General features: G+C 47.0%; 1 protein-coding gene across 1 annotated transcript; it reads left to right on the forward strand.

Moving 5' to 3' along the window:
* The first annotated feature begins 12,506 nt into the window (after window positions 1-12,506).
* On the forward strand, window positions 12,507-24,444 carry GABARAPL1 (GABA type A receptor associated protein like 1). Its single transcript, XM_090043988.1, has 4 exons — window positions 12,507-12,766; window positions 16,762-16,840; window positions 19,926-20,044; window positions 21,680-24,444. The coding sequence occupies exons 1-4, from the start codon at window positions 12,677-12,679 to the stop codon at window positions 21,743-21,745; spliced, it is 354 nt and encodes a 117-aa protein (XP_089900114.1). The 5' UTR covers window positions 12,507-12,676; the 3' UTR covers window positions 21,746-24,444.
* The last annotated feature ends 497 nt before the right edge of the window (window positions 24,445-24,941 follow it).

Raw genomic sequence — 24,941 nt, forward strand, 5'->3', positions numbered from 1 at the left:
ACATACTCCGAGCAGAGATGGTGCAGTCACCATCCCTGGAGGCACTGAAGAGGAGGCTGGACAAGCACCTCAGTTTCATAGTTATTAGGGTCAGAAGGGACCTATTAGATCATCAAGTCTTACCTCCTGCCCTGGGTAGGAAAGAGTGCTGGGGTCAGATGGCCCCAGCCAGGTGTCTGTCCAATCTCCTTTTGAATATTTCCAAGAAAAGGGGCAACACCATCAGCTGAGCCCAATAACCTCCTGCCCATAGCAGAGGACTAGATTTGATGATCTTACAGGTCCCTTCTGATCCTTTGATTCTATAAAATCATAAATGTCATGAAAGAAGTAAACAGGAATTTATTATTCACTATCTCTTATAACTGGGGAACATATAATAAAATTCATTAGAGAGCAAGTTTAAAATTAATAAAAGGAAGTTCTTTTTCAGACAGCATGTAATTAACTTGAGGAAATCATTGCCACAAGATGTTGTGGAAGTGACAATTCAATCAGGTTCAAAAGGGGATTGGGCAAATTTATGCAGGATAGGTCTGTCAGTGAGTATTAAATACAACAGCAAGGCTACAATCACTACATTAGGACTTGTCAGGCCCCTGAAAACTGGAAGTTGGAAGGGAAGAGGGACAGGAAGCAGCAGATCAGTTGAGGCAGGACCTGCTTAAATGCTGTTTCCCTCAGCATCTACTCTCAGCCATTGTGAGAAACAGGCCTATTTGTCACACAGCAGGCACATCTACATATGAAATCAGTGTGATACAGTTTGAACCAGAGTTTATTGCTCCCAGGTGCAACATTTACACATGTGCTCGGGACCTGGTACTAGAGCAACTCAGCCCTGGCTGCCAGGGGACCTGCTACCATGGATCCTAGTACCATGGATACTACTAGCCTGGAGCTGCTTTACCTCGGCTCAAAGTGCTGAGGAGGGGCTGGCTGGGGTACGAGGGTGCTACAGTGCAGGGTTAGTCAGCAGGCAGCCTCCACACGGTACCAACCTTGTGCCCCAGCCAGCCCTGGTCACCATTTACACATGCGTTGCAGCAAAGTAAATAACTCTGCCATAGGTTAGTACTTGTGCTGTGTGGTTAATTAGTTTACTCTGGCTTAATAGCACTGCACATGTAAACAGTGACACTTTACTGTGGAGCTAGTCATCTCTGCAGTACAGTGCACATGTAGATACCCCCATTGACAATGGGTCTAGGCCAACAATGAACTACAAGCCTGCCTCAGTGACTGGAGGGAAGCCACCAAATGTACAGCAACTGAAGTCTTGGGACAAAGGAGGGTCAAACAGGAATTGGAACGTAGGTCATAAGTTAATAACTAGGATTTCAAAAGAAGACGTCAAGCAGAGAACTCTAGCTACTGCCCACTGACCCTTGAACATATATAAGGAGCCTGTGAATGCCACCCAATAAAACTCTGCTCAGAGATGTACAAGGACAAATGAATTGTGAGAAACAGGGTACTGGGCCAGAAGGACCAGTAATCTGATGCAGTACGGCATTTCTTCCACTCTTATTAGCAACATCATAAATAACTATACCTAGATGAGCTATTCAGGCCCTTTCAAGACATGACTTGACAGCATACTCCTGTATCAGAGTTTTATTAGTAAAGAAAAGGTTGGATGGTGCTGGAGCTACGTGGTATTCTCCTTTCAGAGACAGTACTGACACCAAAAAGGGTACCAGGTGATGCTGTGCTTTAAGGGTATAATATGAGTGACCCAGCAAAAATCTGGATCAACTCTGAGTGCAAAATATCAGTCTGATACTAAGGAGCACTATGGTGCTGGAAGGTCACTATTTTAGGTAAGACCCTAAAAAAATCATAACATGGTCAGCCAGGATCCCATAGTGTTTCGTGAAAGATAAGTACCATTAGTGAATTGACTTAATAAAAGCTTGGGATAATCAAACACCTTCAGGCTTCTTAATACCTCCACTACATTTCAAGAGAGTATAAGGTTTTTTTTACTTCCTGGGCAAAACTATTTTTTACTGTTGCTATATGCTTTGTTCCATAACAGCGCTGACTCCATCTGAGAAGTTACTACAGGCCCAAAATAAACTTTGTGTGACAGTTTGTTACAATCAAAATTCTATTTAAGATTATTTTTCTCTTCGATATTAAAAGCAATATGGAAAGTAAAATAATAGTAACTATAGTAAAGTCTCATTAACTGAATAACAAATAAGCCATTGCAGCATTTAAAAATGCATTATTTAAGCAGCAATCTTTTTCTATACCTTGGTATAGCCCATATGATCTGAATAAAATGTGTAAGGAAAGTAAAATAATTATCCATGAATCAGTAAAGAACTTTGGACCTTGCTTAACTGCTGTGTGATATCCCTGAAACAGAAGTGGCTGCATTTTGGCATCTTCACTCTGCCCTGTGTTTCGGCATCCTGCAAAATATAAATAAAAGTGTAAAAATGATTATTAATACAAATAACATTAATGAATAAATCCTTTTATTTAAAGGTATCATAACTACATAATCTTCTCAATTCCACAAACCCCACATGAGGCTAATAAGCATTACAATCTCCCTTTACACTCAGGAAGCACTTAAGTAATTTTTAACAGAGCCCTGATTCCCTGCACCCTTCCCTAACCATTAGGTGTAGTTTTTCTGCAGGGTTATATGTGGCACAGCTTGGTGGCAGAAGGCCTGAGGACTGCACCTCTCACAGATATGGCGTCTGCAGCCCAAAAGTCCTAGCTGCTGCGAAGTTGGAAAGCCTCAAGGTATTACCAACCATATACAAATCCATGGTACCACTGGCCACCTAGCAGGAAAGAGCTAAGAGCAACTGAGCTCCATAGAAAGACGAAATGTTGCACATGAGTTTTTAGTGGCCCCTTCTAGGCAACACATGGACTAGCAGTGCCTGACTCTTGAAAGAGCCGCTTCACAGCATCAGGACTTTATTGGGAGGCATTGTCCTGAAGAATGACCTTGGTGGGAATGCCATGTGAATGAAATGGGTGCAGTGCCCAAGAATGGACAGCAACCAGAAATCCCCCTTGGAGCACACAGGGGTTCTACAGGTGTGTTGTTCCTTGGTCTTCATTAGCCTAGAAAAGTGGCTTTCAGCCTATAGACCATGGACTTCTGGGGGTCCACAGACTGTCTAAGGGGTCTACGAAAGATGACTATGATAAATCAAAAGTATGTGAATACCCACACTTACAATTCAAAGGGGCCTGCACCTACATCCGACATTTCTAAAGGGGTCTGCACCTCTGTTTGAATTTTTTTTAGGGGTACACAAATGAAAAATGGTTGAAAACCACTGAACTAGAAATAACAACAGTACTATCTACATGGCATAACCATGTGAACAATAGAAAGCACATTGAGATATTGGACTCTGGCTAATAACATCTGAGTTCTGACTTGTGCTGCTGCTTCTTGCAGTTTGAAAACCTGCTGTCCAAAAAAAAGAATCCATCTTCCTCACCAAAAAAAAGGCCTCATAAATGCTAGCTGTGAGCATTTCAAGAGCTGGAGCTTAAGGCAAGCCACTGGATGCATTTTGGAGACATGAGACACTTTTCTGCAAATGTAAGCAGTGGTAAAAAAAAAAATCAACAACAGGAAAATCAAATAGGGCCTCACCATGGACAGTACAGACCCATTGCCTAGGACTGTAGAAGAAAAGGTGAAAGATAAACATCTGCAGTTAGCTGTTGTCTGCTGAAAGTGACCAGCTCTGGTTCTGGGGCTGCTGTCATGCCTTGAGCCAAGAAAAACATGTGACTGGTCATAAGTGATGCTGGTGAGGTGCCAGTCATTGATCGGGGAGCTGCCACACAGCAGTGGAGAGAGATGCCAAGTGGTAAACACAGTCTTACCCTTTGGTTTAAAATCCAGTCAAACCATTCAGCCACCTCTGTTGTCTGGTAAACAAACTAAATTCTGATATGCCTGAGGCCCCACTGAGGAAGAAGATATGTCAGCCCACATTGTGATAGCCACCCTTCTAGATAACAAATGTTCCTACTGTGGTATTGTTGCCTCCTAGGTCATGAGTGCTAATGGTATAGCAAGCTGCTATTAGGAGTGGGATCATGCATCACAAGCCTCTGACAGCAGGGAAGAGCAGCTACTGGGAACTCCCCAGGTTTGTCCATCTGTTTGATATGCCAGAGAAGCACAGGAGAGAAAGACATTAGGTTGTATGCCTATACTGGAGTCAAAGGTGCAACGCAGACTGTGTAGATATATCTGGGCTAACCAAACAAGATAACTTGAATGCTGATAGCAGGTAGCTAAGAGCTCCATGTGAAGTGTGACACCATGCACGAAGCTGGATAAATAGGAAGTTAGTGCATGCTGGGTACAGCTACACAAGATGCTTAATTCACAGTAGATTAATTCTACTGTGCATTAGTGCATCATGGCAAAAACTGTGCTAATGCACAATCGAATTAGTGTACAGTACTGTGCATTAAGCATCACAAAAAGATCATGAGCCATTGCTACAGTTCATTAGCATCAGCTATTACACATGTAGTACCTCACATTAGAGTGCATTAATGCACATGTAGACATGCCCATTGATGTGACTTACTGTAGTTACATTGCCAGCAGAACCAAAGCTGCTCCATTTAAAGCTCACGTGCATGTCTGCATGGACTAAGGTCACACTTTGACTGAGGTGTCAACATTCCCAGTGGGCGTATCTACACATTCAATTAATGATGCAAAGAAATAAACTGCAGCGCATATTGTGCCAGTTTATTGCTCCTGGGCACCATGTTTGAACATGCACCCAGGATCTCAGCATGTGGAGCTGTGTCAGAGCAGCCCTGGGTGGCAGGGGACCCGGGGGTGGTGGAGTCAGCCTGCCAGCCCAGGGCTGCTCTGACCTAGCTAAACGTGCTGCAGAAGCGCTGGCTGGGTGGGGCACTAGGGTGCTCCAGTGTGGGGCTAGCTGGCAAGCCCCATCAGTGTCTACATGTGCAATCCTATTATACCAGAAAAAACGAATTTACTCCACCATAGGATAGTGTTTGTACATACAAGTACTATCCTGTGGTAGAGAAAAAGAGTTTACTCTGGCCTAATAGGGTTGCACATGTACAGTGATGTTTCAGTATGGAGCTAATTAGTCCACTGCAGTAAACATCTCATGGACATGTGTCCAGTCTGCAGCAAGGCAGGACGAAGCATGCAGGTCTATCCTGTACTTTATTGATAAATCCATACTGATCACTATGGATATTCATATTGATAAATCCTCTTCATAAAATCCAGACTCATACTGGAAAAGTCTCGAGCATCAGGCAACAGCAGTGCCTTGGATGTCATGAGAGGCTTAAAGGCAGATGCCCCTTCATCCTATGGTGCCACTAATCACCCAGGGAGATATGTTTGTGTGTTCAACATAGGGAAGGGCCACAAAATGTGATCTTCCTTAATGCTGGCTGTGTTCAGACCTGGGGGTCTGACTTGTGCTTGATGCTACTGTTTCTTAGAATGTGAAGATCTGTTTTCCAGAAAAGCCCTAGTAATACCCTTTGCATGCATTTCAGAAGTGGAAACTTAGGCAGTGCCATTCAGTCATTTTTTGAAGGCAGGAGACTAGAGGTTGCATCATATGAAAAAGAAAAGGTTGGACAGCCACTGGCGGGGGATGACCTAGGCACAGCTATGCCTAAGTTCTACCATGGGTATTTCCCATGATTCTGGGCTTTGCTAGTTGCTACTCCCCCCCCCCCCCGACACCTTTTTCTGCTGTGTGTCAGGTTGGGGGATTTTTAAGTCTTCCCAGAGGCACTGGCTGTTAACCACAGCCAAGGCTGGGGACTCTGACTGGAGTGTGCCAATGCTCCTGCCCTGGGATCAAAGCCAGAGGTTCCTGGCAAAAGGGTTTTGCCCCTCCATTCAGGGTCAGACCGATTGCTATATTTGGGGTCAGAGGAATTTTACCCCATGGTCAAATTGGTATGGACTGGGGGGGGGGCATGTTGGGGGTTGCCTTCCTCTGCAGCAGGCATAGCCCCAGGACATATTTAGTGTATACTGACATTTTACAGAAGCAGGACATTGGCTGCCATAGTTCTCCTCCTTTACCTATGGCAGGTTAGAGTGTTAGGTCTATGTTGTATCAGGTTTGGCAGTAGTTTCACATAAAAGTCTAAGGATCTTCCCTATCAAAATTTATCAACTCGCTCATTACATTTCTCATCGCGGACCAGTGGGTCTCTTTTTCAAGGATGATTTGCACAGCTTTATTTTTTTTTCTGTGTGTGAGATCAGTGGTGATATAAATTGCTGGGTGGCAGAGGATGCTGTGGCATTGATGGATGATTGTGCCTTTTCCCCAGCTGAACTCTAACCTCCTGGTATAGCCACAAAGAGAACCCAGAGACCCATGCTCATATTTCCCTGTGTGGCAGGGGGCTTGGTCATAATACCAAGGCAGTGAGCCCTGCCCAATTGTTCCTGTCCCATGCATGCCAACTCCAAAAGCAAGGTGGTGAGGATGCCTGGGGCACTGCAAGTACCCCACTTCAGATATGAGAGTAAATGGGAGAGATGCTGCTAAACCACAGTTGATTTATCGCTGAGGTTTATTAAAAATGAAGAACACACTGCATATCCTTTGTCATGTCCAGTTTCTACCAAAAGTCAGGCACTTTAAAAACTTCTTCCCCAGTGCAGACCACTGCCAGATCCTTTTCATGCTCCCCTTTCCCTTTCAAGTTCATGAACTGAACTCAGAATATATCTTCAATCACTTAGCAAAGTGCAGCTCAATGTCACCGTGCTAGCTGGTGCTATGTCCCTCCTGTATTATGAAACGCCTAGTTTAGATTATGGTTTGTATGGGATGGTTTAGATAGATGACCTCTGGAGGTTGGACTAGATAACAGCTGGAGGTTCCTTCCAGTCCTACTTTTGTATGACTCTATGGCCACATCCAGATGAGCGCAGTCATGCAGCATGTTCAGCTGTTCTCTGTGCTGCAAGGGAGCAGTGTGGAGGGTTTTACTGATCTGCTGCTGCAGCCCTGGGAGGCCCCCAGGGAAGGATGCTGGGGCCAGCCCAGTGCTGGCCTCAGCCTCCTCTACCCCACTTGGGGTAACTTGCCGCACGCCAGAGGGTGTGGCACAGGTATTCCCCAGTGGCTGCTAGCAGCAGCACAAGGTGCACCGCCACTAGCTGTCCCCGGAGAACCAAATGTCCATGCATGTCTGGACATGGCCTATGACTCTATGCTATGGAACCAAGCTAGACAAGACTCCAGGTCAAAGAAGAGAAGCAACCTGGGGAAATAATAGGGGTCAAAGACTCAGATGGTGTGAACTGATGTATCACCATTCACTGCCAGGTAATTACATGAATTAGCACTACCACAGAATTTGGGCCTGGGGGAAGAATGGAGGAGGAAGGCCTGAGTTTTACCAAAGAGAGGAGCAAGACCAGGCATGAGATAAATAGTGAAGCATGAAAATGAAGGAATTTTGAGGAAGGTGGATGGGGGAAAAAAAAGCCAAGGGTGGTGGGGGGAAAAAAAAAAAGGTTCAGGAACAAAAATTGTGAAGATACTGAACATGGAAGTAGAGAGAAGGAGAAGAATTGTGTACAATTGAGCTTTTGTGGGAATTGCTCAGAAATACCTCATCCATTCTGTCACATTGTGTCCTTGGATGTGAAATGACTATGGAATAGAACAGAAGAGGAATGACAACAAATCCTGGCTAATGGGCCAAGCAAAAGAAACTTCTTCAACCTTGTTGTGTTTTTTTCCTGTTACATCAAAAACGACCTTGTCCTGTATTGTTGCAGGAAGAAAGGGAGAATCCCACTGGGAGCTTGGTTTGGGGGAGAAAAATCTCTAACTTTTCAACAATTATTTTATTGTTGTGTTGTTGAACAATTCTTACTGTTGTTTAGTTACAGAGAACTAACAAGGTTTGCATGCTTGGCACAACCCTGCCAGAGTGAGAGGGAGGGCTTGGGAGAGGAAAGAAGTACCAAGTGTAGGGAGAGGTGGGGAGTCTTACCTGTCCCAGGGACTCAAAGTCCCCAGTGGCTGCTACTGTTGCTATGTCAGCAGCACTGTCTTTGCACCCTGCTGCTAAAACAGTGGCAGGGAGCTGCTGCTGTCACCACAGCAGGGACTCCACAGGGAGTCTACTATTCTGGTGTCCCCTCAGAGTCAGTGCTTGGGGCTGGAGCCCTGCTCACTCACACCTTGTTATGCTGCTGGTAGAGGGGTACAAACAGTACACTAAGGTTCATTGTGCTATGCACTATGCAAAAAACAACAAGGAGCCCGCCTCTGCCTCAAATCAAAGTCTTTACAGTCTGATTTGAGCAGACGCAGAAACTGACTGTGACAAAGAAAAGGAGAGCTGGAGGAGGGAAACAAGACTAATGAAAACAAAACCACATGGCTTAGCAGTTGCATAACTAATATCCCTCAGCTAGAACAGATATGGAGCGAAAGTTTGCACCAGGAAGAAATGACACACTCCCCTCCCTCACAAACATGTAAAGAATCAGTCAAGGAGGTACATAAAATGTGACAGCTCTGTCAGTTTGCTAAGTCTTGGGGAATGGAAACTGTCTTCATCCAGAAACCAGGTGGCCGTGGGTGGAAGGTGCCTGGTGGGCCTGAAACCTGCTGAGGATTCCATCTTTATTGCCAGTTGTGAGTGCGGTTTGCTAGGTGCAGCAATGGGGGATGCACGTGGTACTAACAAAAAAAATCTGTTTAAACATCCTGTGTAATTTTAGCTAGAAGGGAGACAAACTGATTGGCCATATGGCTTTGCCTTCACTGCAGAGCTAACTTGAGCGCTTATTCAGTTGCTGTCCCTAACACCCCTTGTACTGACACCCTCACAACCTGCTGGTGCCGGATGGTGCTCTAAACCCAGGCTGTCTGGCCCAGTGGAGATGTGGGTCAGCTCCCGGGTGCTCCTTCACTCAGGCAGATAGCCAGCCTGCTACCCATGAGGATGCATGCGTAGCCACCTGAGTGCTGATAGCCTTTCAGTGCCTTCTCACAATTTTCCCCATGTGCTCAGAAAGACACAATTCCCTGGCAAAGAATCAGAGAGAGGGCCAGATTATCACAACACCAACATATAGATGACATACCTCCAGAGGTCCTAGTGACGCACACAAGGAGCATTACAGTAACTTGGTGGAGCTTTGCCGTGTGGCTGCTCACTCCAAAGCAAGGCTTCAAGCAGGGTGCACAGAAGATGATCAGGATTAACTTTGCAGTGGAAGCATAGCTTAGAGAGGCAGCTAATATTGCCAGTGGCTCATTCCTCCTATCTCCTGCTTCCTTTCCCTCAGGTGCTTAATTCTCAGCCATTTCTGCAAGCACGGTATCAATAGGAATTTAATCAGCAGGCACAACAGGAGGCAGGAAATCAAACCAGGCAGGGTAGGTGATGAGCTACTGATACATTCACAAAAGGTTCCTATTAAAATGTCACTTCTTTGGCATGTGACAGATGCTTCACCCCAGGGGTACATGTGCTGCAGTGAGGAACAGGAAAGACCTGGTGAATCAAGGCATGTGTCCTCCCACATAAACAAACTAGGCATTTCATAATGCAGGAGGGACATAGCACCAGCTAGCAAGGTGACATTGAGCTGCACTTTGCTAAATGATTAAAGATATATTCTGAGTTCAGCTCACGGACTTGAAAGGGAAAGGGGAGCATGTAAAGGATCTGGCAGTAGTCTGCACTGGGGAAGAAGTTTTAAAGTGCCTGACTTTTGGTAGAAACTGGACATGACAAAGGATATGTATTCATTTTTAATAAACCTCAGAGATAAACCAACAGTGGTTTAGCAGCATCTCTCCCATTTACTCTACCTGTATCCATGAGGCATGAAGACACCATATGGGCACTGTATCTGGGGCACGCTGAAACACCACGTCTGGAGTGGGGTACCTGCAGTGCCCCAGGCATCCTCACCACCTTGCTTTTGGAGTTGGCATGCATGGGATAGGAACAATTGGGCAGGGCTCACTGCCTTGGTATTATGACCAAGCCCCCTGCCACACAGGGAAATATGAGCATGGGTCTCTGGGTTCTCTTTGTGGCTATACCAGGAGGTTAGAGTTCAGCTGGGGAAAAGGCACAATCATCCATCAATGCCACAGCATCCTCTGCCACCCAGCAATTTATATCACCACTGATCTCACTTACACATAGAAAAAAAAAAATAAAGCTGTGCAAATCATCCTTGAAAAAGAGACCCACTGGTCTGCGGTGAGAGATGTAACGAGTGAGTTGATAAATGTTGATAGGGAAGATCCTTAGACTTCTCGTTATCACCGGAGCAAGAGGCAACCACGCAGGGCTGGTGCACATGCTGCAAGACTGACACAGTCACTGATCTAAACTGGCTAGTTTATTCACTCCATGTCCTCTTTCAATGGGGAACAGCTAAGGAACCAGCCCAGATTCCTGGAATGTCTCTGCTGTTTGTACCTGCTGAGTAACTCAGATGAATAATGGCTAGCCCATGGCTTGCTCAGAAGCTGCTCACTTCATAGATTTCCTTTACGCAATTGGTCACCTCAATAATATGATGTGGCTTCCGTGCCCTGATGGGATAACCTGAATTGCTGACGTGGGAATAATCCGTAACAAACAATGAATGAGGAACACTGGCTAGTAATCCCTCCTACTTGAACCAGAGGGTTCATCCGTAGATCTCAAAGTACTTAAAAACAAACATACAAACCATCCCAAAAATTTAGTGTCATCATCTCCAGTTTACAGAGAGCGAAGCTGAGGCCGGGCAGTGATGTCATCAGCCCAAACAAGTAACACACACAGCTAGGAACAGATCATAGAATCACAGAAAGTTTGGGTTGGAAGGGACCTCAGGAGGTCATCTGGTCCAACCACTGCTCAAAGCAGGACCACCCCAAGTTTGATCATCCTAGCCAAGGCCTTATGTAGCCAGGTCTCAAAACCCCTCAACAACAGACAGTCCGCAACCTGTAGAGCATGCTAGGTCCTCTGTCAAAGCTAGAGTTCAGTACCTCATCTGCTAAGCAATAATGCCTCTTTCCTCATACTCATTCTCAGACCAATTACAGCTCTCCCTAAAGCACAGAAAGCCTTCCTGATTGGCAGGGTCCCAGAAGGAACAGGGGTGCCTATCCAGGCAGAGATGCATTCAGGGGCAAATTAAGATTAAGGCCCTGTGCTCAGGGTCCCACCTGATCTGTGCCCTGCCCCACAGCTGTGGGATCTGTCCTGGCCTGCACAGCAGGAGCAGTGGGCAGAGCAGGACAGCTGCCCCCCAGGCTTGGAGCAGAAGCCACAGCCACCCCTGTCCACAGGTCTGTGCTGGTGCTGGCAGCACGGATGTGGAGCCACTGCCCGCTGAGCACACGTGGCACCAAACAAGCTCTGGCCACAGCCCCTTGCCCCCTCGTGGCTCAGTCCACCTGCAGCAGCACACAGCAAGGGTTTCATCTGCACCGAAGCAGGGACCCCTGGGTCCAGGCACAGCTGGCCTGTACATTAATCCACCTATGGGTGCATTAAAGCCCCCCAGGAAGACTCACAGGCTCATAAAGGGCCATTATGCTCGAGAAAAGATTTCCCAGTGCTTGCTTCCCTATGCCTGGCTATGCAACCGGCTGCCCAAACAGAGGCCACAGCCAACCCCCGTGCTGGCACCAGGCTTCCGGTCTAGAGATCCGCCAGCGGGAGGGGCACAGCTGGCAAGGGGCAAATCCCTCTTTCCCAGCAGCTCAGCTCAAGCCCCTGGGAAAGGGTGATTTGCTCTGCTCTTCCCCGGGAAGTCGCTGCTGGAGGAGGCTGCAGGTGCGTGACTCACACTGCGATCACAAGGTTTAGAGGGAGGGAGCGCAGCCCCCGCCGGCGCAGGGGCAGGGGTGGGAAAAACAGCCCTGTTACAGTGTGCTAAGCCCAAGGACACGCTCCTCCGGGCTCGGGCCGCTGGCTGCAACAACAAGGGGCGGGGGGTAAGCAGGGGCATTGCCCCCCCACCAGCTGCGGGGCACCCAGGGACCGGGGCCAGCAGGGATCTGGCTGCAGAACAGGGGCAGGAGACAGCTCTACCCCCAGCTGAGCCCCACACTGGCCCTACCCCCGCGCAGAGGGCCGCAGGCCCGGGAAAGAGGAGAGGATAGCTCGCTTTGTAGCAGTGGCGTGTGGACCAATCCATTCCAACACCCAACGGGGGAGGGGGACTTCATCCCCAAAGCATTATGGCACGGGCCTGAAAGTTCGGAGCACAGTCCCCGCTTCTACATGCAAATTTCCACACCAATACATAGCTATAGGCAGCAGCGCCGTTGCTCTGCCGCATCCTTCATGCCCGGAGCTCCCCGCCCCCCGTCAGTTATGGAAGTGCCCAGAATGGCCGAGGGAGGAGGTGGGCGGGGGAGGGGGGGGGTGGCTCCCTGTGACGTCACAATGCCCCGCTCATTGGCCCGGCTGTTTGTGTATCCCGCGATCAGCTGGCGTGCGGGGCGGGGGCGGTTGCGGCTACTGTGCCAGCGAGAGCTCCGGGGCCTGGGGCATCGGGGGGCGCTTTGGTGACACAGCAAACAGGTTCAGCCGGGGGAAGGGAGGAAAAGCTCCAGAAAGAAGGAACCCAGCCAGGTCCAGCCAAAGCCGGAAGAGCGAGATGAAGTTCCAGTACAAAGAAGATCATCCTTTCGAGTACAGGAAAAAGGAGGGCGAGAAGATCCGAAAGAAGTATCCGGACCGAGTCCCAGTAAGTGCCCCCCGGCCTGGGGTCTCTGATGGCAGGGTGCTGAGCTTTGTTTTATCCGGGGGTTATAGGTTTGGAAGGGTGTGTGTGTGTGTTGGGGGCAGGGTAAGGATAGGACTGCAGGCTGGGTTTGCTATTTTTGTGCTGATCTGTTTTTAAATCTTCCTTTCTGTGTACTGAGCCGCTTTTCTAGGTCCGGATCCTAGTCACGTTACTTAGACATCTAGGTCCTGGGCTATAGGGTTATATCCAGATGAAGAACTGTAGGCTTTGATGTGTTTGTACTGGTGATGGGGTGGAAGCTGCCCCTCCTTCCCTCCCCCATCAGCCGCAGCACTGTGGTAGGGTAAATGCTGCTAATCTTTTTTTATGGCAGTCTGTGCGTGTGGGGGTGGGGAAGGAACCAACCATTTGCTCTACAAAAATGGAGGAAAGCATTGGAAAGTGGAATAAGGGGAATCCTTCGCAGAAAACTGCACAATGTCATTTGGGTGTCTTCCTTTTATTTCTAAATAGTGTGCTCTCTTCCAGCCCCTCTTTTCAGTGCAGTCTTGCTTCCTTCTTGCCCTTGGCTCTGAGAAATAATTGAAGCAACCCCTCAATTGTTTGCCCTTCTGTGTAATCTCCTTGTGGAAAAAGCCATTGCATAGAAAACAAGGTCATGGTCTCCCCACCTCACTGCGCTTCCTCATCCTTCCGTCCCTTTGGAGAGCTTCTATCATTCTAATTATTAATAATAATTAAGAAATGGAATGGTGAGCAGAGCTCATTAGTAATCTTTGGCCCTTTTCATTAGATGTTTTCAAAATGTTCTTTCTTTTAATCCCCACTGGAGGCCTCTGTCCTAGATTTACCATTCAGGGTACAGCTTTCTAAAACAGTCTGCTCTCCCCCATGGATCCAATGGGGGGAGATGCTGCAAATGATGTATGATTCAGTGCTCCATTTCAGCACCCTTTTATGAGAGGTCTTCTGGTTGGGCTTGCACAAGTAGGAGCACAGGTGCATGGGCAAGTCACAAGGCTGGAGCAGCAGGTGCAGTGCTGGTGCTAGTCAGGAGTGAGGTGATGGCCTCCATGTCTTTGGACCAAAATGGCTGGGGGCACTGTAAATCAGGAGCTGTGAAGGAGTGTGAGCACTAGAATAGCAGGCTGTGCCGAAGATCATGATGGATGTGTCTGAGAGCACCTTGTGCGGCACTAAAGACCACAATAGCAAGAGGTGAGGAGGGAGGTCAAGGCTCGGGGACACCAACGGAGTTGTGCAGAGGATCCAGGTCTAAAATAGCAACATATGCCATGGCTTGAGATGAAGGAGAAAAGCCATGTGGGGAGGCCTATGTCTGGAGGAACAGGAAGAGGTTCCTTTGGCTGTGATGGAAATAACTTCCTGAAAATCACTGACAGTCATAGAAAATATCCAGAAATGGCAGACAGGGCTCCTTGCATCAGCTCTGTGTCTACCCTTCCTGACAGCTGAATCCCTGGTGATGACGTCCCTTCAGCCGCTTACACTGCAGTGCCCTGGTGCATCTCAGCATTTTAGCAGAGATTAAACTGTTGGCACAGTCCCACATTACAGCAGACACCGCCCAGCAGTAGCAAGATCCAGAGATGACCTGTATTTACCCTTTGGTATTTCTGCCCCTCCCCTTTGTCCAGATGTCTGTCTCTGCATTTCTACAGCCAGGTTTTCAAACCTTTGGGATCAGAACCAGTGCAGAGAGTGAAAGAAGAGGAGATAATGTTGCAGAAACAATCTGTGAATGGTGTGGGATTATTTGGGGAAGGTGGTAGGTCCTGAGAATGGATACCTGGGCCATGTCCAGACAAGCATGGCCGTGTGGTATGTGGCAGTGCAGACCCATCTGCAATGCCATGCACCTTGCATTCAGGTGTTTCCCGTTGTGCTACCTCGCAGTGCAGGGGGTGGGGGGTTTGAACCCTGAAGATCCAGGGGTCAAAAAACCTGTGCAGAAATAAAGCAGGGCAGCACACAGCGTTGTGCGGCCCAAAACTGGAGCCTGGCCAGCCGGAGCCATGATCCAGCTGCCGGCCAGGCTTCAAACTGGAGGAGCTTCGTGGCTACAATTTCCTTGGCCCCCAGGACTCCAGGTGCTGGCCCCAGCAGCCTTGCAGTTGCTGGCCCCAGCCTCCCTTATCCCACCCAGGGGAACCTGCTACCCTCCAGAGGGCTCATGACATGGACATTACTTGGGGACAACTAGCAGTGGCACAAGGTGTCCTGCTGATAGTTGTGCCCAGGGAATGAAATGTCCACGCTTGCCTGAACACAGTCCTGGTGGTACGTCATCCAGAAGAATTGGCTTCAATGAATATCCAGCCAGCCGAATAGCCACATCTTCTACTTACCTCCTTGCAAGATGAAATCTCTCAACCTCTGAATCATACCACTTTCTGGGGCTTGGTCACCCCCATACTATTCCTTACTTACCCTGAGGCCTACACTCCTCTCTCCCCAAAAGTCATATTTAGATTCACCCTCCTATGTCAAGTTCATTAGTTCACTATTGTTTTTACAAGTTTCTCTTTGGCTTTAGTCTGGAAAACCTTAGGGAAGAAGTCATTCACTCCTATGTTCTTTCCCACTTCCTCCCAGATGGCACAGTTCCTTGTAGCAATGCCACTATTCTTCACGTGGCAGGCAAACGTGCTGCTCAAGTCCCCCAAATCATCCTTCTTCACCATGCCATTCTCACATTTAATATGGCGTCTTTACAGATATCTGTGCGCAAACATATCCCCATCCCCAGGATGCAACATCCCCCTCCCCAAAACATAAATGCATTTCAGCTGCTGAGTCATTCAGGACTGTGAAGATACCTATGCAGATGCCCTTGTTTTACGCTGGCCTGTAATTTTCTTTGTCCTTAGTTCTTGGGATTCTAACATTAAATTCATCTCAAGTGACTTTAGTTAGAGCACTGAGAACTCAGTACACCTGGAAATTGGGTCTAAAATCTCTCCAGTCAAATACTTAACATTACAGAACAGGTTTGAATGCTGGAGTCTAAGACTCTTTGTTTCCTTTTTTTGTTTTCTTTCTCTGAATTGGGGAGAGCAGAGGGATTTCAGCCTCTGGCTGTTAAAATGAGTCAAAATGGCTTCTGCCATTTTGTTTGGAATGACAGGCCACATAATTTATATTGTGGGCCCAGTCTTTCTCAAGTAGCCAAAGCAGAGAATTCCAAGGGAAAAATTGTTTCCTACTTTTTCAATGGCTTGCTGTCCAAAAAAAAATCTAATCAAATTCTGAGTTTGCCAAATCTCTCTCAGCTTTCGAAGTATTGATCACATTTAACTTAAAAGACTTTTACCTAGCTCTGAGTAGAGAGATAATTTCCATAGTTCTTTGCTTGCTAATATACATGTGCCTCAGATTCTTTTGTACAGCACATACTGGTAATTAACCAGTGGAACTTGGTGTCACAGGATATGAGGGAGATCAAGTCTAGTAGGTATACACATTTACATGGATAATAAAACATCCACAGTTATACTAGGCGGGATCAAACCATTATGAAGAATATAATCCCTTATGTCTGGGATATCAACTACCCATTTGCTAATTGGGTTGGGAAGAAACTTCCCCAGTGAGCCATATTCCATTGTAAGGTTTTAGGGTTTTTTTCTTTTTCCTGGGAAGAATGTGGCATGGGCTGCCATAGGAGGCTGGATACTGGACTTCATGGGTGATCAGTGTGTTCTTATTTTACAGTCTTAAATTTAATCCTTACATCTGTTCCTCCAGGCTGTACAGTGATGCCTTCTGTCCCAGTCCTGAGCTCTCCGTTCAGTTCTACGTGTTGCCCCTCAGTGCTGCCGTATGTGTTGCCCCTCAGTCCTGCTTCACAGAAGTTGGTTCTTCAGCATAACTTGAGATGATTTCCATGGGCCTGGCAAAACCATCTCCCTGAAAGGGCATCTGGTGTTTCTGTTGTCTTTCTTATGGTTCTCACTCTGTTTCTTTCTCTCCAGGTTATTGTTGAGAAGGCGCCTAAAGCCAGAGTACCTGACCTTGACAAAAGGAAGTATCTTGTGCCTTCTGACCTCACAGGTAACAAACCCCTCCCCCTTTTTCTTATGTCTTGTAATGAGACATTCCCAGGAGTCCTTTGTATCCCAGTGGGATCAACACAAGAATCTTCTTTGCTGGGAGAATAAATAACGCCCCCATCATGCTGTGCATCTAGTACAGGGGTGGACAAAATACAGGCCACAGGCTGGATCCAGCCTGCCAGTTGATTGTATCTGGCCTGTGACTGCCCCAGTAGAGCTCTACCCAGGGCAGCCTGCACCATGCTCCTGCCCACACCTGCCCTGTGCCCACTGATGGTACTGCCCCAGCCCCGAGCAATGCACATAGGTCCCTTCTGACCCTAGAAACTATGAAACTATGAGTGGGTGGCAAGCAGCCCCACCAGGAATCTGAGTAGATCATCTAGTCCGACTCCCTGCCATGGCAGGAAAGAGTACTGGGGTCAAACGACCCCAGCAAGGTGTACATCTAGGTGTACACTCAGCGGCTCGTAGGTGGCTGCTCATCATGCCAGGCAGCCAAGTGGGTGGAAAGCAGCTGAGAGCTAGAGCTGGAGCCCCTTGTGCTGGGGCAGGAGCTGCTTGGCTACAACTTCCCCCACATCTGGCTGGGCATATGATGCCCTGTGCTACCTGCTGCCTGGAGTGGCACAGCAGGGGCAAAAGAAGGTGAAGGGGCCACAGGAGGTAGTGGTATCCAAGCAGTACGCAGATAGCTGCAGCAAGAGCTGCAGCAGTCCCACTGGAAACCTGTGCATGCTGGCTCCAGCTGGGGTGGTGCTATTGATGGATGTGGGTGGGAGCACAGCACAGGCTGCCCTCGGCAGGAGCAGGCAGAGCTCAGCCCCACCTGCACTGCACCAAACCACTCTGCTTGGGTGAGCTTTGCTGCACGCATCTCCTGCCTCTCTCCCCTCACCCCCAGCTGGCACCTAGGACCTAGCATGCAGGCAACCCCCGACACACATGTGGGCACTCCTCCCCACCCCCACCCTCAACACACAGAGTATGCAAAAAGTAAGCCTTCATTCTGACCTATTATGCAATCGCTTCTATATCCCCTATGCAAATTCACACCAATCAGGACAAAAATATTTCTTGAAATAAAATTAAAGTAGATGTTTGCTTTTTAGTATATGATTTGTTTTTTTTAAATCTACGATTTGTTAAAATGATATTTTTCTGAAAGGTTTTATGTGTGTGGCCCTTGATGGCTCACCAAAACTCATTAAGTGGCCTTCCAGTCAAAATAATTGCCCACCGCTGATCTAGTTCTAAGCTAGGAGTTAGGAGTCCTGGGTTCTTTTCTCACCTCTGCTGCTGATTTGGATGCTTCTTAATACTGCCTTACCTCAGCTTCCCCATCTTTCATCATTGCGCAAATTAATTTCACAAGTGGGTTGGTCTGTTTAATTACAGTACATAAAGTACTATGAAATCTGATGAATGGCCCTCTTGGTATTCTAATGATGGCACTGGGTATGTGTGTCACTGGTGACTTCTTTTGTAATAAGAATAACTTTGCTGTGTAACATACACTTGGATAGAATTAACAGCCCAAGAGGATTTATCTCGGGGTGGGCAAAATGCAGCCTGGCCCATGGGACCTCTAAAAAATTTAGAAAATTAATATACATCTGCCCCTGGCTGCCTGTCATGTGGCCCTCGATAACTTGCCAAAACTCAGTAAGCAGCCCTCCACCTGAAATAATTGCCCACCCGATTTATCTTGAATTAAAGTAGTCAAAGACTGTCATTGGAAAATATTCCTCTTCTGTTTTGTCAGTTCTCAAAATAGCCGCACCGTGAAATTCTTCATGCTGCTTGATTTGTAGCATGACAGCCATGAAGTTCCACTTCCAAGCAACCATGGGTTGGTTACCGGGTGTGGTTAAACCTGCTTCTGTTTTGGACCATGAAAAGGAAAATATTGTGAATCGATTAAAGGAAATCCCCCCCCTCCTTGCAGTTTATAATTAACCATGGAACTCATTCCCATGGAACAAGGTTTAAGTGAATACTGAGTATGGATTAAACAAGTTTTATGAGTTAGAGTACCATCTGCCATGACACTAAGGGAAAATTTACAAGGACCTTCAGCCCAAAGGATTTAATGATTAAGCTGGTCATATGCTCAGTAGGGTTGATTCTTCCCCTCCTCATAGAGAAGCACTGAGTGCTAGAATAAAGTAAAAGCTGCGAATAGAAGCCTAGATATAGGAGAAGCCAGTGGTCTGAGCCAGTAAGAGGGGAAACAGAGATACCGCCGTAATCTAAGCACTGGACAGCCCTGGGAAAGCTGCAAGTGGTCCATGGATGTGGGTGAATCTCTGATCTTTCCTGGAATGCTTGTTGTCTCTGGGTTCTGTTTCCCTTTTAGCATTGTTTGTTTATTCCCAGTCTTTATATAATGCCTGTGGTCTGTTTTTATGGTGAAACTGAAAATAAACTGGGCCCAAAGGGAAACTCGTAAATCAAAATGATTTGAATTCTGCTGAAGAAGATTGGAATTGGAACATCGGTCGAAATATTGCTTCTGATCTTTTTGTCTGCAACGAGACAACCTGGGACCCCACCAAGCCCTGACCAGCCTTGAAATCTAGACATTTCAGATGTAGCACTGGACTTTTTACCTTAGGGCCTGTCTTCTGCTTAAACTTACGCTTTCTGATAATAAGATGTCAGTAAATCGCTTCTCGGCCTCTTGAAGGCTCAGATCGAGCGAAAACATTTACTTTTCTTCCTCCAAGGGGTCAGGTGTCCTGAGGGTGAGGGCATCTCAGGGGAAAGCTGTTGTGGGAGCAACTGGCTTACAAATTGGTCTTTTTCTTAAACATGTATCCCAGGCCACTCCCTCAGCCGCTGGTTGAGTGGCCTGGGACTGGGATGACAGGAGGACTGCAGGGCAGGGTTGAAGGGAACTGGCAGAACTGCTTGAGAAACCTAGGACTGAGATAGTAGGGGATGTACAAGTTAATGTCAAACTGTACTGGCTCAGGCATATGTGCATTGTCTGTATTCTCTGGGTGTTCTCTCTCTCTGATCCTTGAGTTTGAATCACTTCCCCTCCATTCTTTTTTTTTCTCTTCCTCGTCCCTCTTCAGTTGGCCAGTTCTACTTCTTAATCCGAAAGCGGATCCACCTGAGGCCAGAGGATGCCCTTTTCTTCTTTGTCAATAACACCATTCCTCCTACCAGTGCTACCATGGGCCAGTTGTATGAGGTAAGTCCCACCCATCTCTTCAATTTATTGACCCCAAGTAAGTAACTGTCTGCTTGGTGAGCACAGCTGACATCTTTCCATGGGCCTCTTGCTCTGTGTGACTGCACTGTATAACTCCTGTTTTCTTGCAGTGCCTCTTCAAGTGCAGCACTGTGCCCATGGCCTGTTTTCCACTGGCTTTTGAGCATAACAGCAGAATGGGACATTCCCACAACGGGCTTGGAAGAGGTTGGCAGGGGGTCCAACTTCTAATACTTGTATTAGCAAATCCATGCTCACTGCAAGAATGTTACATTAGGCAGCTGTGCAGCTTCCCCACCATGACAATAGCATTGTTATAGGGCAAATTTCATCCCAGTTCTTCCAGCACAATTTTTTGGCAGTCCTGGTGGCCTAGTGGCTAGAGCCCCAGGCTGGGAGAAAGGCCTCCAGGATTCTGAGAGGTGCTGCTAATTTTTTAATAGTGGCCTATTACAAATAAGCATTTGTTCACAGCTCTGAAGGAAGGAGTAGCTGGAGAACCAATTCTTTGGCTTTCCTTCTTAAGCAAAAACATTTTCCCAACAGCTCTGGGCAGACAGAGCTTTATGATGAGTGCAAATTTTGTGACAGTTCATTCTCTTTGTATCTAGACAAACATGTTGAGTTTATTGCTGTTTTATAGTCTGAAATCTGTGAGTGAAGACCTCCTAAGGAAGTCTGCCTTTCACTTGCCAATCTTTACAGAACCCCTTGGCACTTGGTACCATTTGGTCCCTTTTAAAATCACGTAATTTGTCCCTGAGAAGGATTTCTGTGAGCCCTGATGGCTTTAGCTCTTACAAGCCTGGTTTGTTGACTGAGACAACAGGATGAATCTGTTTGAAGGAGGGAAGTTGCCCTGCATTTCCCTTTGTTTTGGAAGTGGCATTGCAACCTCTCTCAAGTCCCATGCAGCACGTCATTTTCTACCAAGAGGCTCCACCTAAATTTGAAAAATGTGACAGAAGATGAATATGCTAAGACCAGTTTTCACACCTTGGCACCCCATGATACATGCTAGCTGTCAGAACTGAGATATCACATATGAGACAATGGGCTTCTCTCTGTCTCCCTAATAATGCTTATTCCCACTGGAGAATATTCAGTGGAGCTGCAGATTTAAACATCTGTAAAACGCCAAGGTCCTCAAGAGCTACTAGTTACTTGTAACTTGTCCTCAGTTGCTCTTCCTGATCTAAAGGCCTTATTCTGAAAGATGCTGACTGTATCTTCTGTTGGCTTACCTCCTATCCCAGCTATTCTCAGAGTCAGGACTCTGGTGCCAAGTGTCAGATTGGAAGCTGAGACCCTGTGTCCCCCATGTTCTTCATTGCAGCTTGCCAATGACACATGCATGGAACAATCATTTTTGTCCTTCTGTCAGCCATTGGGGGAGGTCTATTTTTTGTGAATGAGAGAACTTACCTTTTTGTAATTGACCATAGAGAAGAGCATGACATAGAGATTCTAGGAAGGAAGTGAGAAATGGAAAAAAAAATCTTCGTGTGTCTTGCTGTTCTAGGGGTCCCTAGGGTGGGACTTGCATGTAAGGTGAACGTCAGCTTTGACCTCCCTCCATCTGTTTTTTTTTTTTCTCTCCCCTACCACCTTTAGGATAACCATGAGGAGGACTATTTTCTCTATGTGGCCTACAGTGATGAGAGTGTCTACGGCAAGTGAGCTCCGGTCCGATCCGGTCCGGGCATGCAGGCATGATGGACTGACAAGACTGGTTTGTGGGGAGGGGGGGGTTACATCAGAGAGGAGGAAAGAGAAAGAGTAAGAAGAGGAACACAGAACTGGAAACAAACCACATACATAATGCCGCCATTTTCATGCATTTATTATCGTTGTTATTTTTCAAGCAGGGTGGGAGAGGACATGGCTAGCTGGAGTGACCTGATGAGGAGGTTCTGAGCAGTGGGATGCGAGGAAATTTCCCCACATCTCCATCCTTCCCTCCCATCCTCCCTGCCATGGGTGGGAATTCTCTTAGCTAGTAGCGGACTGTTAGGCAACCAGACTGACTGACTGTCATCATAGCAGTGGGGAAAGGAGGAGGGAGGGACTACGGGGAGGCAGCAGTCTGTGTGCCCATTCCTTAGATGAGGGAGGCGGTCCTGGAGCCGTGTCCTTGTCATACCTTACCTTCACTATCTTTCACAATAAGTCTGGGGTGTGCCATGCACGCTGGCGCTCTTGATGTGCTCCTGTGCTCCGGCTGTCCCTATAGTGACAATATTCACTCCATCTTGATACATGTGAAAGAGTTCTGGTAGGGCTGGTATAACATGCCCTGCCCTATTTCAGTGCTAACCTTTCCATCACCGGTGGTCATTTATTCTTCACGTTGAGGTGCAGGAGGAAGAGTTATAAGTGTGTGTGCGCTTTTAAATAACAATTGCATTGAAGTGCTGGACCTCCCTTGTTCCTTACAATGCACCCCAAACAGATAGAATCGTTGAAATATCAGGCCAGAAGAGACCATCTGTCATCACTTAATCCATCCCCCTGCTGTGAGGCAAGATCAGGTACATAAGAACACCCTTGACAGGTGTTTGTCTAAACAACTCTTAATGTCCATGATGACAGGGTTTCAGTCTCCCTAGGTAGCTTGTTCCCTTGCTTGCACATCTTTCTTGCCAGATAGTTTTCTTGATAGCTAAGCAAAATCTCCCTTGGCTGCAAATTAAGCTGATATTTTTTCTTGTTGCACTCTCTGTTGGAGTAATGGATTTCTGTCTTCTTCCTTACAGTTTTTTTAGTTGAAGGCTGAAAAAAAATGGGGTTTTCTTATCTAACTCCTCTCTAATCATCTCTAGATCCTGGCATTCTCTTAAAAGAGCTATCTATTTCACTTTCCCACACAAGTGGTCGTTGGGACCTGTTTTTGGGCAAGGGTGCCACACCATGGCCACACAGGGTACTACTGCTTTGGGGAAAGGGGAGTCAAAACATCTAGGGCTGTATTATTTGAAGTCAGTGTTGGTCTTAAAGAGATTCCAGAGATTCCATCCTACATGAGCCTTATGCTGAGATGCCAGAGCAGTGTATTTTCAGTGGCACAAATAGCAGATGTTCTCATAACTGCCATTGCTTTAAATGGAGACTTGGGATGGGAGGTGAGTTTTGAGGAAATTTCAGGTTGCGGGGTTTAATCGGTCATTAAATGTAATAATCTAAACATTCCTAAATCGGTAGCATCTGGATAGAGGGACCAACAGGAGGTGGGGGGGAAACAACAAAGGTGGAAAGGACAGATCCTGCATAAAGTGAGGAAACAGAGAGTGTTTGCCATAATATCATATGCAGATGGACCCCACCTCTCTCTTTTCCTGCATAGTTGGCCAGGGAGGAAGAGGTAAGAAATCTTAAGTTAGCACTTCATAGTGGCAAAGAAGCAAAGAAGTTGCTAGCCTCTGGTTAGGTGCCTGAAATCTGTTTTCCCTGCCCATCTTTCTCAACTGCTGTCCCACTGTTTTATCCAGGAAAAGAAGAGCATACTGTGGATGAGGCAGGGAGGCACTGACGGCTGTGTGGGGAGCCCAACACCGAGGGAGTACAGGGCATTTGTGGCTTTACCTGTACTAATATGCAGGCAGAACATAGGGCACAAGAGGAGAAATGTGTAAGCAAGCAATCCCCCTTTTGCACCTCATGAATTTAGGTTTTCTTTCCTGTCCCACACTTTCACAGGATGCTCAAGTCAGGGTGAACTTACACGTGTAACACCATTATTGGTTAGTTTGGTTCTACCAAGGATACCACAATGCTTTCCCCCCTTTTCGCCACCCCCCCCACACACACATTGCTTGGGGTGCTTCCCTATCCTTTGGGTGGAAATCCACATTGGCCTCTTCTTTCCATGAGCTCTGAACTTTCTGAAGGTTTAGAACATCCCCCCTGGGTAAAGCCATGTTGTGGGGGGCTGTGGAGGACTGTGTCCTTTTCTCCTTAAAGCTTATGCTTGCTTACCCACTTACCTGCACACACACATGTCCGCGTGCTGTCTTGCACTCATGCATGCTCTCATGCACGCGCAGAGGAGAGGCATCTGAAACTGGGAGTGCTTGATTCTGTGTTCAGACCTCTCCCCCCACCCCAACACTGCTGCTGGGTTATAAGTGACATCTGTGGGACTAACCTCAGCTGTGTGGTACACGTAGGGTTTTATGTTGATTTAGTTTATCTATTTTTTTTGTTTATTTTAACTGGATCGTGGCATTTACCTCTGTTTTTGCGCTAGTCCAATATTGTACAAGGCAATGATGAAAATTCTTTCTGTGATGGTTGTTCTAACCAGCTGCAGGTTCTTGTAAAATAAAGTTCATATGGTATGAGCTAAATCAATCAACCAATAAAGACACATTTGAAAAGTAGGGATTTGGTCTGGAATGGATATTTTTTTTCTAATTTCAGGTGACTGCAATACTTCTTTCCACTGTCAGATGGGATATGTCAGAGCTGCCCACAGGTGCACATCACTCCACTTTTATAATGTACCAAGGAATGTCTACATTACAGGCTTTCTGGTGGCATACAGTTGGCACTAGAGTGACTGTACTTGCCTGGGTGACTTCTGGTGACTTCATGCAATTCCTCTACAACAGCTCTGCTGGTAAGGGGCATAATGCACTTGGGAAGGCACCAGCTGTTACAAGAGCCATGGCTGCCAGGAGAGTGAACAAGACACTTTATACATTCTTGTGGTTTCCCTGTGGCTTGCATATCTGGTTTGCTTTTCTGGCAGAAAGAAGATACTCTGCCCCGAGAGAAGCACTGTCAGTGTGGTCACAGCTTTGCCAGAGGAACCTAAGTTCCACTGGCAAAACTATAGAGCAAACCCAGAATCCATCTTTCAGGTGCAGTGCACGTG

This window comes from Crocodylus siamensis, chromosome 4 (assembly GCF_052110815.1).
Source record: "Crocodylus siamensis isolate JL-2025a chromosome 4, ASM5211081v1, whole genome shotgun sequence".
In the NCBI taxonomy this organism is placed as follows: domain Eukaryota; kingdom Metazoa; phylum Chordata; order Crocodylia; family Crocodylidae; genus Crocodylus; species Crocodylus siamensis.